The sequence below is a fragment of the Eretmochelys imbricata genome, chromosome 4 (genome assembly GCF_965152235.1).
Source record: "Eretmochelys imbricata isolate rEreImb1 chromosome 4, rEreImb1.hap1, whole genome shotgun sequence".
Lineage (NCBI taxonomy): Eukaryota > Metazoa > Chordata > Testudines > Cheloniidae > Eretmochelys > Eretmochelys imbricata.
In genome coordinates this window covers 102,002,914-102,020,252 of record NC_135575.1, presented here as the reverse complement: position 1 = coordinate 102,020,252, position 17,339 = coordinate 102,002,914, and the positions used below count along the sequence as shown (strand labels likewise).

Genomic DNA, 17,339 nt, shown 5'->3' with positions numbered 1-17,339 from the left:
ACCACACAACAAGTAGGGCTTGAACACTGGGTCCCAGCTTGACTCAGGCTCGGGAGAGTGAGTTTGTGTGTGTGTGTGTGGGGGCGGGGGGGCGGAGGGTGAGAAAACCTGGATTTGTGCTGGAAATGGCCCAACTTGATGATCACTTTAGATAAGCTATTACCAGCAGGACAGTGGGGTGGGAGGAGGTATTGTTTCATGATCTCTGTGTGTATATAATTTCTTCTGCAGTTTCCACGGTATGCATCTAATGAAGTGAGCTGTAGCTCACGAAAGCTCATGCTCAAATAAATTGGTTAGTCTCTAAGGTGCCACAAGTACTCCTTTTCTTTTTGCGAAGACAGACTAACACGGCTGTTACTCTGAAACCGCTCAAACCCTCGAGTACCATGGGGTCGAAGCCCTGGGTTAGCGTGATTTGTATGTAGATGGAAGGAGGATTAGGCTTGAACCTGAGTTTGAACCCTGGGTTTACATTGCAGTGTAGAAATACCCTATGAATATTTCCATTATTGGTGATAATTTTTAAATAGAAAATTCTCAATGACTGTTACTCTAACTGTATAAATATTTCTTTCCTTTCAGAATTCCACTACTGTGCAATGAAAGGAATCTTCATTCCTGGGAACTGAAACTGGTGGTTATTCCTGGCTCCCTTGATGATTATAAAATGGAGCCCCTATCATTCAAAGTTAAAAAACTTCAAGCACCCACTGATATGTCAGTGGATTTTAGTCTCCAGCTTGTTGGTTCTCTGCCAGTGCATTCTCTAACCACCATGCCAGTGCTGCCTTGGATTGTGGCAGAGATTCGGCGGCTCAGTATGCCATCTTCCATGGAAGAACCTAACACCAGCCAAATCCGGCTTTATGTTTCACCAGCAAGCCTGCGATGTGGACTAGACACAGGGAAAAGCCAACAGTGGGATCCTTTGATTTGTTCCAGCCTGTTTGAGTATAAGCCACAGCATGTCCACAAACTGATTCACAATAGCCACGATCCAAGCTACTTTGCTTGTCTGATAAAGGATGGAGCAGTAAATCAGCAAAGTATCTGTTATGTATTCAGAGCTGCTGATCAAACAAAAGTAAGTAAAAAAGCAATTCTCAGAGCTTGCTTCTCTCCATGAGATATTAGAAGCTGATTTATAGGGCATGATGTAAATGCACAAGAGAAGTTAATACTGTGTGTTTGAAAATGAGGTAGCTTTTCTGATCTTTGGATCTTTTCATTACAGTCTGAGTTCTTGAAACTCTTTTTACAAAGTAAGGCCTCAGTTTTGCAAAGACTTAACACATGGGCTGAACTTTACATTCTCTCAATTTTACTGTGTGAAGTTAGGCACATGTAAATCTTTGCAGGATCAGGGCTTAGTTTACAATAAGCTAGTGATATGGGCTGAAATCCTGGCCCCGTTGAAGTCAGTGGGAGTTTTTCTATTGATGTCAGCGGGGCTAGGATTTCACCCATAAACTGCCCTGGACCTTCTCTAATTCTACATTATATGAGTAGCTTGTGTTCCCTCTGAGAAGGCTGTAGTGCTAAAAATAGGCATCCAATTCTGCTCTTCTGATTCAAGTGAGTAATCTGCTAAAGCTACATTCTCACATGAGTAAGGTGAGTAAAACTGGGCATTTGGTTTCTGCAGCTGACCAGTAATGTTTAGTGGGCAAAGCAGCAGTACCATTGAAATATAAGTTGTAGTTATTAATATTGGAGGCAGAGCTCACATTGGGCCAAATTCTTTATGCCTTACTCACGAGTGTAGCCCCACTGAAGCACCTCACAGGGACTCTTTGCATGTGTACAGCTTATCGGATTGATTTATGTACTTACAGCTACCTGCTCTGGAGTAAGTCAGGGTATAACACCAAACTCGTGGTGCCTGGCTCAGAGCTGGATTGGACACAGCTTTAATTAAATTCCCCCAAGATAAAAAGGCAGCTAAGTAAACTAACAGCCAAATAGGACTTAAATCACAAGCACTTAAGTGAGAAAATACTGTCAAATTAAAAATGGGCCTCTCAATAAGATCTAAGATGAATTTCAGTACAGGATGGGGAGTAGATGTTTTAGGACAGGGGTCTCAAATGCAAATGACCATGAGGGCCACATGAGGACTAGTACGTTGGCCCGTGGGCCGAACCACTGACCAGACCACCCCACCCCACCCCGCACTATCCTGGCCCCGCCCCCACTCCACCCTTCTGTGAGGCCCCGTGCCTGCCCCGCCTCTTCCTACCCCTTCCCTGCCCCCATTCCAACCTCTTCCCTGAAATCCCCACCCCAACTCTGCCCCCTCCTGCCCCCAGGGGGTGCAGGAGGGGTGCAGGGTGCGGCAGGGGGCTCAGGGCAGGGGTTGGGGAGCAAGAGGTGTGTGGGGTGCGGCAGGGGGCTCAGGACAGGGGGTCGGGGTACAGGGTGGGGCAGAGGGGCAGGGTGTGGCAGGCAGCTCAGGGCAGGGGGTTGGGATGCAGGAGGGGTGCAGGGTGTAGCACGAGGCTCAGAACAGGGGGTTGGGGTGTAGGAGGTGTGGGGGGTGCGGTGGGGGCTCAGGGCAGGGGGTTGGGGTGCAGGGGGGTCAGGGTGTGGCAGGCTGCTCAGGTCAGGGGGTTAGGGTGCGGGGTACAGCAGGGGGCTTAGGGCAGGGGGTCGGGGTGCAGGACTGGTGTTGGGTGCAGCAAGGGGCTCAGGGCAGGGGGTTCGGCTGCAGGAGGGGTTTGGGAGGCGGGTCCGGCCCGGCGCTCACCGGGGGCAGGGCAGGCTCCCTGCCTGCCTGCCCCGCCCCTGCACCACTCCAGGAAGCGGCTGGGACCTGGGGCGGGGCACAGGGGTCTGTGTGTTGCCCTGGCCGCGCTTCCAGGTACTTTCCCTGAAGCTCCCATTGGCCGGGAATGAAGAACCGCGGCCAGTGGGAGCTTCGGGTGAGGTACCTGCAGGAGCGGCCAGGGCAACACACAGACCCCTGTGGCCCCCCTCCCACAGGTCCCGGCCGCTTCCCAGAGTGGCGCGGGGGTGGGGCAGGCAGGCAGGCAGGGAGGGAGCCTGCACTGCCCCAGTGCGCGCCGGGCCAGAGCTGCTCTAGGTAAATGCTGGGGGGGCCACGGGGAGCAGGAGGGCCGCAGATAATAACCCTGCGGGCTGTGTGTTTGAGACCCCTGTTTTAGGACTTGGCACTGAGTAGAAAGAATCTGTTATATATGTGTGGGTTGTGGTTTTGTTAGGATCATGGTTAATAAGCAACTTTGATCACCTCCAGTACAATTTCTTCTGCAACAACAGAGTGAAAAGCAAAGTACTATTTCCACTTGCTTGATCAGACTCTGGAGCTGTTTGAAATAAGAGAGAGGGGGAAATATAAAGATTTGGGTTTACAGTTTCAACTTTGTCCATAAATTTTGGATGCCAGAGTCTATGATCATTATTGTTTTAATTTGGAATTGCCTTATCTCCGTTTGTTCTCCTTTACAGGGTCCATTTATTCTGTCTGTGATGCGTGCATGTAACTCCCATTAACATTATTGAAAGTTGTGTATGCTTATCAAGGTGAGAGAGAGATCTATGTATTGAGACAGCAGGGTACCCAGATTGGGAGCACAGCATTGTCTAGGATCATTATTGTTTTAATTTGGAATTGCCTCATCTCTATTTTGTTCTCTTATAGAAGAAACAAATATTAGAAGTCTAACTTCTGTGGACTGAGTGACTCAACAGTCTCTTGCTCCAGTCCATTAGATATCTTGTCCCAGAGGACTCCTTTCAGTGCCTGCAACATTTGCTCTGAGGAATCAAACAGCAGTTTTCCAGATTTAGATTGTGTTGGCACGGTCAGCTTCCTTTCAGTTGCTCCTAGGATGGACAAAAAATGTTCTGCATATTTTTTCTATTTGTGCTTGTTATTCAGAAAGAGAGACAACAGTCCAAATTAGCTTGGTGACAGAGCTGAGGTATTAAAACCTTGTTGTATACGAACCCCCCACAGAGCAGGTCTTGAACTCACACTGGATTTACTATACTTATTTACCAGTCCAGTCTTACTGAATAGAAGTTTAGAAGTTATGATCTCACCTTTGTGAAAAACTAAGGCAGAATTTGGCTACGTTGGGGAAATTAAATCTCTCCATTGGGTCAAATATAACTTCTTAATACAGTGGTTGCAGCTACACTAAATTTTATTACTTATTCTCAGTGTTACTTTTCATTACCCATACCCCTCAGGCTCTCTCCAAAATGTTGTAATAATTAGATAGAGACATCTGATCTATTTTGATTAAAACATTATAAGATACAAGGTCCACAACCACTTTCATCTCTGTGGATGAATCTGGAAAAGACTATGGTTGATGTAGATGGAATTCACATTAAGACAGGGCTCCTGCCCAAATTAGGTTGAAAAACCAGTCTTGAATTACAACAAAAAATATATGGTTATGAGTTCACAAGCACGATCAAATAGGGTTGTCAGCTGTCTCGATTTTACCCAGACAGTCCAGTTTTTGGCTTCTGTGACCAGGTGTTATTTAGGGATGCCAGGTGCTTGGTTTTCGACTGGAAAGTCTAGTTGAAAAGGGGACCTGGCAACGCTAAATGACACCTGAACCAAAAGTCTGGTTACTGCGGGGTGGGGAAGGTGCTGTGTCATTGGAAAAAGGCAAATATAGTGCCCGTCTTTAAAAAAGGAAAGAAGGAGAACCCGGGGAACTGCAGACTGGTCAGCCTCACCTCAGTCCCTCGAAAAGTCATGGAGCAGGTCCTCAAGGAAACCATTTTGAAGCACTTGGAGGAGAGGAAGGTGATCAGGAACAGTCAACATGGATTCACCAAGGACAAGTCCTGCCTGACCAACCTGATTGCCTTCTATGATGGGTTAACTGGTTCTGTGGATAGGGGAAAGCAGTGGACATGATATATCTTGACTTTAGCAAAGCTTTTGACACTGTCTCCCACAGTATTCTTGCCAGCAAGTTAAAAAAGTATGGACTGGATGAATGGACTATAAGGTGGATAGAAAGCTGGTGAGATTGTCGGGCTCAACTGGTAGTGATCAATGGCTCGATGTCTAGTTGGCAGCCGGTGTCGAGCAGAGTGCCCCAGGGGTCGGTTCAGGGGCTGGTTTTGTTCAACCTCTTTATTAATGATCTGGATGATGGGAGAGATTGCACCCTCAGCAAGTTTGCGGATGACACTAAGCTGGGAGGAGAGGTAGATACGCTGGGGGGTAGGGATAGGGTCCAGAGAGACCTAGACAAACTGGAGGATTGGGCCAAAAAAAATCTGATGAGGTTCAACAAGGACAAGTGCAGAGTCCTGCACTTAGAATGGAAGAATCCCATGCACCGCTAAAGGCTGGGGACTGACTGGCTGGCTAAGCAGCAGTTCTGCAGAAAAGGACCTAGGTATTACAGTGGATGAGAAGCTGGATATAAGTCAGCAGTGTGCCCTTGTTGCCAAGAAGGCCAACGACATACTGGGCTGCATTAGTAGGAGCAAATCGAGAGAAGTGATTATTCCCCTCTATTCGGCACTGGTGAGGCCACAGCTAGAGTATTGCGTCCAGTTTTGGGCTCCCCACTACAGAAAGGATGTGGACAAATTGGAGAGAGTCCAGCGGAGGACACTGAAAATTATTGAGGGGATGGGGCACATGACTTACGAGGAGAGGCTGAGGGAACTGGGCTTGTTTAGTGTGCAGAAGAGAAGAGTGAGGGGGGATTTGATAGCAGCATTCAACTACCTGAAGGGGACTTCCAAAGAGGGTGGAGCTTGGATGTTCTCAGTGGTGGCAGATGACAGAACAAGGAGCAATGGTCTCAAGTTGCAGTGGGGGAGGTCTAGGTTGGATATTAGGAAACACTATTTCACTAGGAAGGTGGTAAAGCACTGGAATGGGTTACCTATGGAGGTGGTGGAATCTCCATCCTTAGAGGTTTTTAAGGCCCAGCTTGACAAAGCCTGGGCTGGGATGATTTAGCTGGGGATTGGTCCTGCTTTGAGCAGAGGTTGGACTAGATGACTTCCTGAGGTCTCTTCCAACCCTAATCTTCTATGATTCTGTTAACTTGTGCCAGCCCCTGCTCAGCCAAGGCCACCTCCTACCTCCAGGCAGGCTCCTTGAGATGATCTAGTGAGTGATGGTGGGGGGAGAGGAGTGAACAATGGGGGCAGGGCCTTGAGGGAAGGGATGGGGCTTTGGGTGAAGAGGTGGGGTGGAGGGGCCTGGGGAAGAGGCGGACTAGGGGCGGGGTCTTGGGGGTCCAGTTGCCAGCAATTAGAAAGGTGGCAATCCTGCTACCCAACCATTCCTGAAACCACGTCACTCTTCTTTATGTAGGATAATTAAAAAAATTGAATGTAAGGCTGTTGCTGGGCAGTAAATTAAGTATTTTTAAAAAAAATCACATAAACGAACAAATACATGTCGACTATATATACCTCACTACCTCTTGCCTTATCCATAATTAATTGGCCAGTTGCTTGTGGGCATCAGGGAAGAAGCAAGTCCAAAGGTGGAATCTGAAGGAGGAGAGGGCAGTGGCCTTACAGATAAGTTCAGGGAGCATGTCCCACACATTGGGGCAGCCCGGACAGAAGAAGGCAGGAAGATGGCTGTGGGAGAAACAAATAAGAAAGACTAGTATAATTGACAGGGTGAAGAAGGGGCAATGTGGTAAGAGACAGTAGCAGAATTGTGAAGGGCCTTGAAAGTGGTGATAGAAAGCTTGAACTTAGTGCATGGAAATGAGACAGCCAGCAGAGGGTGTTGAAGGAAGAGGGTAACATAGTCATAACAACAGAGAGTGAGAAAGTATCTCCGCAGCAGTGTTCTGAATGGACCAGATTTTATTAGCTGAACACTTTTTTATAATCATACTGAACCAGAATGTAGGCTTGATCACTTGTGAAAGAATGTTATTCCTATTCTGGGGTAAAATATTTTGGTAATGGGATGCAGAGCCTTTTGCCTTTGGAGCATTGACTCAAATCCAGACCAGTGGGCATACCTTCCTGTGGGTAAGAAAGGGTGCCCTTGTATTCTGCCTGGATTTAAACCAGAGATTTAGAGGATAAAAGGCTCTGTATCCTACTCTCCCAAGTAATGAACTCTACATAATTCCAAATAATGCCATGATTCTGTATTAAGATTTTGTAGCCACACTTCCCTTCTTCTGAAATGTCCTGCCCAAGATGGAAGCAATGACCCATTGTGGTATGGTTCCATCACTCCCTAGGAACTTATAGAATCACTTCTGTTGCAGCACCATGACGGTAGGGCTTAGCTGCTCTGGATGACGTATAGGGGTAAATGGAGGACAATATCCGGGAGCAGTTACTGTATGTGGCAAACTGCCTTGGGGACCTGACTCAGAATCATGCAAATGTCTGCACGCACAGTCCTGCCCTGCGCCATATTATGTTCTGTTCTGCATTTGATCATGCCTTAAGAGCGTTTTTTTGCACAGATGTGGGCAGCAGAGCCAAGAGCATCTTTATGGAGGGACAGGGTCAAAGGGCCTAGAACTTCCCATTCCATGCAAATCGCTGAACTCTGTAGGATTTGGAGGCTGCATCACGTAATTCATCTATGGTCCCACTCTGAGGGGACTATTAGCTGAAAATTCTACAAGGTGGCACTATTGTAGTTTCTTAAACTCTTTGTCCTCAGACGACAAGTTAACCATGGGAGAGTACAATGTGACTCCCAAGCTGCTAGACTAAAAGTCACCTCCGGTTGATGATGTACATATCAGTCTCATTTCTAATGGGCAGGGTTCTACAAAACACAATTCATCATCACATGTTGTAACCTTGTTGGCAGTCTCAACAGAGTGATTGGGTACTGAGTGGGCTTTGTAATTTCTAGAGATATTCCCTCTAGGACACAGTGTAGACTTATATGTTGGTATGGTGCCAAGATTCCCTCATTTTGATGGATCATTCGTTTTGGTCCCAAGGTGGCTTATGTTCCACACAAATGTGATACTTCCTCACCTTTATTGCTGAAAATTATTTACATCAGAAATGCAGAATTTCTACCCCCCCCCTTTTTTTAAATATGGTTCCCTCCCTCCCCTAGTTGGGATTTTATGGATGGAGAGGTATGGTGGACTGAAGTGAAGGTGGGGAAACCTGTACTGCTGTTCTCCATGGGTAAACAGAGTACTTTAGCGGTTGCGGTTTCTAATCTGTCACCATTTTTGAACATTTAAATCCACTTTGGATATAACTGAATGAGAAACAGATAATGACAAGCTAATAGAGCATTGTTACAGGATATTGGTCTCCTACTGCTACGTAACTGGCAAGATTTTCATAGAAAATAAATGTAGTGGTAAAGCTCCTCATTTGTTTTCAGTTTAGGAGACACTGATTTTGTACCCCATTAGAATGATTTTTCTTTGATATATCAGAATCATTGGCTTCATGTAGATGCATTCATTTTACCTGATGGATGTTTTGTGTAGTAAATGGAAATTTGGTCACTTTACTGTCATTGATCTAATGATATATTAAGGATGGCTTAGAGGTAGGATAAATTGGGCACAATTATACTTTTACAGAAACAAATTTTAGACTTCTGTAAAGCCATTAAGTTCTATGATATTCTTGATTTACACAAGTGTGAGAGAAGCATCAGGCACAATCTGTGCAATACAATACATCGGAGACCAACTTATCCAGAAATGTGTTCTTCAGAGCAGAGTTGTGTTTATTTTAAGTGATCAGTGAACGATATAGTCAGCAAAAAGAAAAGGAGGACTTGTGGCACCTTAGAGACTAACAAATTTATTTGAGCTATAGCACACTTCATCAGATGCATTCAGTGGATGCAAGTCCTCCTTTTCTTTTTGCAGATATAGTCAGGTATCCAACAATCTGATTGGCAGTCAGAAATTCCACTTGGCAATGCAGTGATGAAAAATCCTTCTCACCACTCTCTAGGGGTTAGTGAAGCAGCATGTTTGAAGGTTCATTTCTGATAAGAACTGAAGTTTGGCTGTTTATTCAAACCCTCCAAATTTTTTCAGTCTGAAAATCTAGGCAGGACATCTTATGAGAACAGGCATTTCTGTGAGATTTCCAGTGGTTCCTGCAGAACCAGGAAAAGCAGAAACATGCACAAATAAAAGCCGCATAATAGTTCAGCTTTGGGAAAAGGTTAACTTCAGTTCTTATTTTTCTCCCTAATCAGTTTGCCATTCTTAGAAGGAGAACAAGTTAAGGAAACCCACAAACCATAACAAACTGTAATTCTAACACCATAGGCAATAGAAAGGCATGCTTGTGTTTATCAGGGCTGTTAATCCTTTAATGAAAAACATTAGATAGAATCATTCACTTCTATTGTGGACAGAAATGTTACAACTGATTCAAGCAGGATTCTGATGGGCATCTTTGAAGAAGGCAGAGATGTGCACCCTCAAAGTCTTCATTCTGCAGAGACTGAAGGTGTGCCTGCTAGGTGGTGTCTCAATTGTTCCTCTGATGTGTCTGTCTGGGATAATGTTAGTTTTCTAGCTACTCTGCAGGAGCAATTCTCAACCAGGGGTCTGAAGCCCCCTGGGGGTCCGCAAGCAGGTTTCGGGGATTTACCAAGCAGGGCTGGCATTAGACTCATTGGGGCCCAGGGCAGAAAGCTGAAGCCCCACCACCCGGGGCTGAAGCCAAAGCCTGAGCAATTTAGTGTTGCAGGGTTGCCCTGCTTACTGGTCCTGGCTTTTATGTGCAGAAAAACAGTTGTTGTGGCACAGGTGGGCCATGGAGTTTTTATAGCGGGGGGGACGGGGCTCAGAAAGGAAAAGGCTGAGAACCCCTGCTCTACAGGAAGAAGATTTGACTCAAAATGGGTGCAGTTCACTCTTTTGAGAGGACCCCCACACAATGCCTTCCACACAGCAGAATCCCTGCAGTACTTCTATGTGGGGGAGCCACGGTCAGAGCAACCGTACAGGCTGACCTTTGATTGCCTGAGGGTCTGGTAGGTATGCTCCATGTTGGCTGCAGATATTTTGGAGTGGAAGGGAGAACTGAAGGCGGGTCAGGGAAGAAAAAATATCTTGAATCCTTATGAATCAGTGTCCTAACAGACGAAGCATAAGATGGGGTATTAGTTGGTGTCTGCTGCAAACCCACCAATCGCTAGGGAACAGGATGACCGCCTTCTTATGCACCTATCTATAATGTATAGGAAAGAAGTTCCATGATCATGGATGACTGCAATTGGAGTGACACAAGCTGGAGATCTCATGCTACGAGTCTTAAAACATCCTTGGAATTTCTAAATATTATAGATGACAATTTCCTAACTCCAAAAGTGTTGTAGCCAACAAGGGGGAATTCTATATTAGCCCTGGTCTACGCTGGGGGGGGAGGGAGTGTGTGTTGACCTAAGATATGCAACTTCAGATACGCGAATAGTGTAGCTGAAGTCGGTGTATCTTAGGGTATGCCTACACTACGGAATAAGGTCGAATTTATAGAAGTTGGTTTTTTAGAAATCGGTTTTATATATTCGAGTGTGTGTGTCCCCACAGAAAATGCTCTAAGTGCATTAAGTGCATTAACTCGGCGGAGCGCTTCCACAGTACCGAGGCTAGAGTCGACTTCCGGAGCGTTGCACTGTGGATAGCTATCCCACAGTTCCCGCAGTCTCCATTGCCCATTGGAATTCTGGGTTGAGATCCTAATGTCTGATGGGGCTAAAACATTGTCGCGGGTGGTTCTGGGTACATATCGTCAGGCCCCCCCTCCCTCCCTCCCTCCGTGAAAGCAAGGGCAGACAATCGTTTCGCGCCTTTTTTCCTGAGTTACCTGTGCAGACGCCATACCACAGCAAGCATGGAGCCCGCTCAGGTAACCGTCACCGTATGTCTCCTTGGTGCTGGCAGACGCGGTACGGCATTGCTACATAGTAGCAGCAACCCATTGCCTTCTGGCAGCAGACGGTACAGTACGACTGGTAGCCGTCCTCGTCATGTCTGAGGTGCTCCTGGCCACGTCGGCTGGGAGCGCCTGGGCAGACATGGGTGCAGGGACTAAATTTGGAGTGACTTGACCAGGTCATTCTCTTTGGTCCTGCAGTCAGTCCTATTGAACTGTCTTATGGTGAGCAGGCAGGCGATACGGATTGCTAGCAGTCCTATTGCATCACCTTCTGCCGGGCAGGCAAGAGATGAGGATGGCTAGCAGTCGTACTGTACCATCTTCTCCTGAGCAGCCATGAGATGTGGATGGCATGCAGTCCTTCTGCACCGTCTGCTGTCAGCCAAAGATGTAAAAGACAGATGGAGTGGATCAAAACAAGAAATAGACCAGATTTGTTTTGTACTCATTTGCCTCCTCCCCCGTCTAGGGGACTCATTCCTCAAGGTCACACTGCAGTCACTCACAGAGAAGGTGCAGCGAGGTAAATCTAGCCATGTATCAATCAGAGGCCAGACTAACCTCCTTGTTCCAATAAGAACAATAACTTAGGTGCACCATTTCTTATTGGAACCCACCGTGAAGTCCTGCCTGAAATACTCCTTGATGTAAAGCCACCCCCTTTGTTGATTTTAGCTCCCTGAAGCTAACCCTGTAAGCCATGTCGTCAGTCGCCCCTCCCTCTGTCAGAGCAACGGCAGACAATCGTTCCACGCCTTTTTTCAGTGCGGACGCCATACCAAGGCAAGCATGGAGGCCGCTCAGCTCACTTTGGCAATTAGGAGCACATTAAACACCACATGCATTATCCAGCAGTATATGCAGCACCAGAACCTGGCAAAGCGATACCGGGTGAGGAGGCGACGTCAGCGCGGTCACATGAGTGATCAGGACATGGACACAGATTTCTCTGAAAGCATGGGCCCTGCCAATACATGCATCATGGTGCTAATGGGGCAGGTTCGTGCTGTGGAACGCCGATTCTGGGCTCGGGAAACAAGCACAGACTGGTGGGACCGCATAGTGTTGCAGGTCTGGGACGATTCCCAGTGGCTGCGAAACTTTCGCATGCGTAAGGGCACTTTCATGGAACTTTGTGACTTGCTTTCCCCTGCCCTGAGGTGCATGAATACCAAGATGAGAGCAGCCCTCACAGTTGAGAAGCGAGTGGCGATAGCCCTGTGGAAGCTTGCAACGCCAGACAGCTACCGGTCAGTTGGGAATCAATTTGGAGTGGGCAAATCTACTGTTGGGGCTGCTGTGATGCAAGTAGCCCATGCAATCAAAGATCTGCTGATATCAAGGGTAGTGACCCTGGGAAATGTGCAGGTCATAGTGGATGGCTTTGCTGCAATGGGATTCCCTAACTGTGGTGGGGCCATAGACGGAACCCATATCCCTATCTTGGCACCGGAGCACCAAGCCGCCGAGTACATAAACCGCAAGGGGTACTTTTCAATAGTGCTGCAAGCTCTGGTGGATCACAAGGGACGTTTCACCAACATCAACGTGGGATGGCCGGGAAAGGTACATGACGCTCACATCTTCAGGAACTCTGGTCTGTTTCAAAAGCTGCAGGAAGGGACTTTATTCCCAGACCAGAAAATAACTGTTGGGGATGTTGAAATGCCTATAGTTATCCTTGGGGACCCAGCCTACCCCTTAATGCCCTGGCTTATGAAGCCGTACACAGGCAGCCTGGACAGTAGTCAGGAGCTGTTCAACTACAGGCTGAGCAAGTGCAGAATGGTGGTAGAATGTGCATTTGGACGTTTAAAGGCGCGCTGGGGCAGTTTACTGACTCGCTTAGACCTCAGCGAAACCAATATTCCCACTGTTATTATTGCTTGCTGTGTGCTCCACAATATCTGTGAGAATAAGGGGGAGACGTTTATGGTGGGGTGGGAGGTTGAGGCAAATCGCCTGGCTGCTGGTTACGCGCAGCCAGACACCAGGGCGGTTAGAAGAGCACAGGAGGGCGCGGTATGCATCAGAGAAGCTTTGAAAACCAGTTTCATGACTGGCCAGGCTACGGTGTGAAAGTTCTGTTTGTTTCTCCTTGATGAAACCCCCCGCCCCTTGGTTCACTCTACTTCCTTGTAAGCTAACCACCCTCCCCTCCTCCCTTCAGTCACCGCTTGCAGAGGCAATAAAGTCATTGCTGCTTCACATTCATGCATTCTTTATTCATTCATCACACAAATAGGGGGATGACTACCAAGGTAGCCCAGTAGGGGTGTTGGAGGAGGGAAGGAAAATGCCACACAGCACTTTAAAAGTTTACAACTTTAAAATTTATTGAATGACAGCCTTCTTTTTTTTTGGGCAATCCTCTGTGGCGGAGTGGCTGGTTGGCCGGTGGCCCCCCCACCGCATTCTTGGGCGTCTGGGTGTGGAGGCTATGGAACTTGGGGAGGAGGGCGGTTGGTTACTCAGGGGCTGTAGTGGCAGTCTGTGCTCCAGCTGCCTTTGCTGCAGCTCAACCATACACTGGAGCATACTGGTTTGGTCCTGCAGCAGCCTCAGCATTGAATCCTGCCTCCTCTCATCACGCTGCCGCCACATTTGAGCTTCAGCCCTGTCTTCAGCCTGCCACCTCTCCTCCCGGTCATTTTGTGCTTTCCTGCACTCTGACATTATTTGCCTCCACGCATTCGTCTGTGCTCTGTCAGTGTGGGAGGACAGCATGAGCTCGGTGAACATTTCATCCCGAGTGCGTTTTTTTTTCTTTCTAAGCTTCACTAGCCTCTGGGAAGGAGAAGATCCTGTGATCATTGAAACACATGCAGCTGGTGGAGAAAAAAAAAGGGACAGCGGTATTTAAAAAGACACATTTTATAAAACAGTGGCTTCACTCTTTCAGGGTAAACCTTGCTGTTAACATTACATACATAGCACGTGTGCTTTCGTTACAAGGTCGCATTTTGCCTCCCCACACCGCGTGGCTACCCCCTCAACCCTCCGCCCTCCCTGTGGCTAACAGCGGGGAACATTTCTGTTTAGCCACAGGCAAACAGCCCAGCAGGAACGGGCTCCTCTGAGGGTCCCCTGAAGAAAAGCACTCTATTCCAACCAGGTGACCATGAATGATATCTCACTCTCCTGAGGATAACACAGAGAGATAAAGAACGGATGTTGTTTGAACGCCAGCAAACATACACTGCAATGCTTTGTTGTACAATGATTCCCGAGTACGTGTTACTGGCCTGGAGTGGTAAAGTGTCCTACCATGAAGGACGCAATAAGGCTGCCCTCCCCAGAAACCTTTTGCAAAGGCTTTGGGAGTACATCCAGGAGAGCCGCGAATGCCAGGGCAAAGTAATCCTTTCACATGCTTGCTTTTAAACCATGTATAGTATTTTAAAAGGTACACTCACCGGAGGTCCTTTCTCCGCCTGCTGGGTCCAGGAGGCAGCCTTGGGTGGGTTCGGGGGGTACTGGCTCCAGGTCCAGGGTGAGAAACAGTTCCTGGCTGTCGGGAAAACCGGTTTCTCCGCTTGCTTGCTGTGAGCTAGCTACAACCTCATCATCATCATCATCATCTTCTTTGTCCCCAAAACCTGCTTCAGTTTTGCCTCCATCTCCATTGAAGGAGTCAAACAACACGGCTTGGGTAGTGGTGGCTGAACCCCCTAAAATGGCATGCAGCTCATCATAGAAGCGGCATGTTTGGGGCTCTGACCCGGAGCGGCCGTTCGCCTCTCTGGTTTTCTGGTAGGCTTGCCTCAGCTCCTTCAGTTTCACGCGGCACTGCTTCGGGTCCCTGTTATGGCCTCTGTCCTTCATGCCCTGGGAGATTTTGACAAAGGTTTTGGCATTTCGAAAACTGGAATGGAGTTCTGATAGCACGGATTCCTCTCCCCATACAGCGATCAGATCCCGTACCTCCAGTTCGGTCCATGCTGGAGCTCTTTTGCGATTCTGGGACTCCATCATGGTCACCTCTGCTGATGAGCTCTGCATGGTCACCTGCAGCTTGCCATGCTGGCCAAACAGGAAATGAGATTCAAAAGTTCGCGGGCCTTTTCCTGTCTACCTGGCCAGTGCATCTGAGTTGAGAGTGCTGTCCAGAGCGGTCACAATGGAGCACTCTGGGATAGCTCCCGGAGGCCAATACCATCGAATTGTGTCCACAGTACCCCCAAATTCGAGCCGGCAAGGCCGATTTAAGCGCTAACCACTTGTCAGGGGTGGAGTAAGGAAATCGATTTTAAGAGCCCTTTAAGTCGAAATAAAGGGCTTTGTTGTGTGGACGGGTGCAGGTTTACATCGATTTAATGCTGCTAAATTCGACCTAAAGTCCTAGTGTAGACCAGGGCTATGGTTGACTTACCTGGCTCTGAGGATGGCGGCGAGTTGACCACTGCTGCTCCCCCGTCAACTCTGCTTCTGCCTCTTGTGAGCTGGAGTTCCGGAGTCGACGGGAGCACATTCGGGGATCGATTTATCGCATCTAGACAAGACGAGTCTGATTCTCCACTCTGTTACACCAGCTTTACACAAGTATAACTCTGGGTCCTTCACAGGGTCTCAGAGCTTGGGCTCCAGCCCAAATCTGAACATTTATGCTGCAATTTTACAGCCCTACAGCTAGAGCTGAGTCATCTGACATAGGCCAACTGCAGGTGTTTAATTACTGTGTAGACATACTCTAAGGGGCCACTGAATCCATGCTTGTGAAGAACCAGTGGATAGTAACTCCAGCATAGGGCCTGATCCTACTCACACTGAAGTTAATGGCAAAATTCCTGTTGGTTTACTGCTGCTGGATCTGCCCCACAGTGGACACAGATGGGGAGCAACTACATTTATTGTGTGTATTTTAAAAATGGAACACTTATTTCTGAGAGACGTGGTCGGTGAGGTAATATCTTTTATTGGGCCAGGTTCTATTGGTGGAAGGGACAAACTTTCAAGTAACACAGAGCTCTTCCTCGGGTGAGCTGACCTCGAAAGCTTGTCTCTGCCACCAACAGAACTTGGTCCGATAAAAGATATTACCTCAGCTACCCTGTCTATCTAAGATCCCAGGACCAACATGGCTATGAAAACATTGCAGACACTTATTCCTGTTATTTTAGTCATTTTTGGTGCACAGAAATTTGATCCTTTTGGCAGGTTTATTGACTTTTTAATCTTATAGATTGCCTAAGCGGTTACTCTGGCAAATGGCTTTGTAGGAACCCTGTGTCCTAAATGTGCTATGGTACGTGACATGCATACTACACATGTAATGTTGCATCAAATTAAGTACAGCACACTGTGTTGTGAGTTGTAGGTGATCTGACTTGAGTGGGATTATAGGCTGACATACACTGGTTTCGGGTAATCAATGCTTAGCTCTCTGTTAGGCTGCACAGAGAGTCTGGGTGAGAATTGGTGAAGGCTACATTATTTAGCTATAAAAGGGATGGCAAAGACCCAATGAACTTCAAAGTATTTGTTGTAGGTTTAGCCTCATGATTGAAGATTATTATGTAATTTAATTTTGACATTAGACACCAAGACAGCAGTATCCCTAAGCATCTCTCTGTTAAAAGAACTTAAGCAAGGTATTTGTTGGAATAATTTTTAAAGCAATTTGTTTTATATACTATTGTTTCTTATAACCCTACGGGGATTTAACCTGTGAGTCTGACTGCGCTATTGGTTACATCAGTGTAAAACCAGCAAAACTCTGTTGGCTTCAGTAGAGTTACTCCATATTCGCTTCAGAGTAACCCACAGCTGAAACTGGCCCTATTCCTTTTCTTCCTAAATCATGAGCACATACTGGTCTATTCTTGCAGGATTGCTCATAAATTGCAAGATGTTGCTACTGATTTTTGGTGGGGGGTGGGAGGGGCAAAATTCTGAGGCATTTGTTAAAAAAAAAAACACAGAAAAGAAAAACAAACTAAGAACAATGTGGACTTGTAGGTAAATTTTTTAGGCCTACAATTCTTAACAGAGTGACCCTGGGTTTTAGAGTATAGACTCCAAACATGGCGCTATGTAATGTGACTGCCAGGGTTCAGTAACCAGTTGCCACAGAGTAAACAGGATCCATGCTGGGCCAGCTTTTCCTGAGGCTACTCTGTGCTTGGGAGCTGTTCAAAGGAAAGAGTGGGGGATTCATGCATGAGTCCCCACTTTTTCTCAGGGAACTCTCTGCACCTTATGACCCTTTCTCTGACTTTACTCAGCTTCCATAACCTTTGTAGGGCTCTTGCAGAAGGAGAATAGATTAGAACAGGTTGTTGGGGTTCCTGGGTGAAATCCTGGCAAGTCTGAAAGTGTGCATGAGAGGTGGTGCGTTTCACGACCCCCTTCTGACAACAAAAGTTACTTCACGACCCCCAGAGGGGGGACCGAAGCCTGAGCCCTCCCGAGCCCCACTGCCCCGGGTGGGGGGAGGACCAAAGCCTGAACCTCACTGC

General features: G+C 47.3%; 1 protein-coding gene across 2 annotated transcripts in view; it reads left to right on the top strand.

Annotated features, from left to right (window-relative positions):
• The first annotated feature begins 614 nt into the window (after positions 1-614).
• Positions 615-17,339, top strand: part of TBC1D1 (TBC1 domain family member 1) — a 186,881-nt gene continuing 170,156 nt past the window's right edge. For both annotated transcript variants that reach the window (XM_077815752.1, XM_077815751.1), the window contains exon 1: positions 615-1,087. In XM_077815752.1, the coding sequence (XP_077671878.1) occupies positions 671-1,087 (417 nt within the window). In that variant the 5' untranslated portion in view covers positions 615-670. The remainder of the gene's footprint in view (positions 1,088-17,339) is intronic.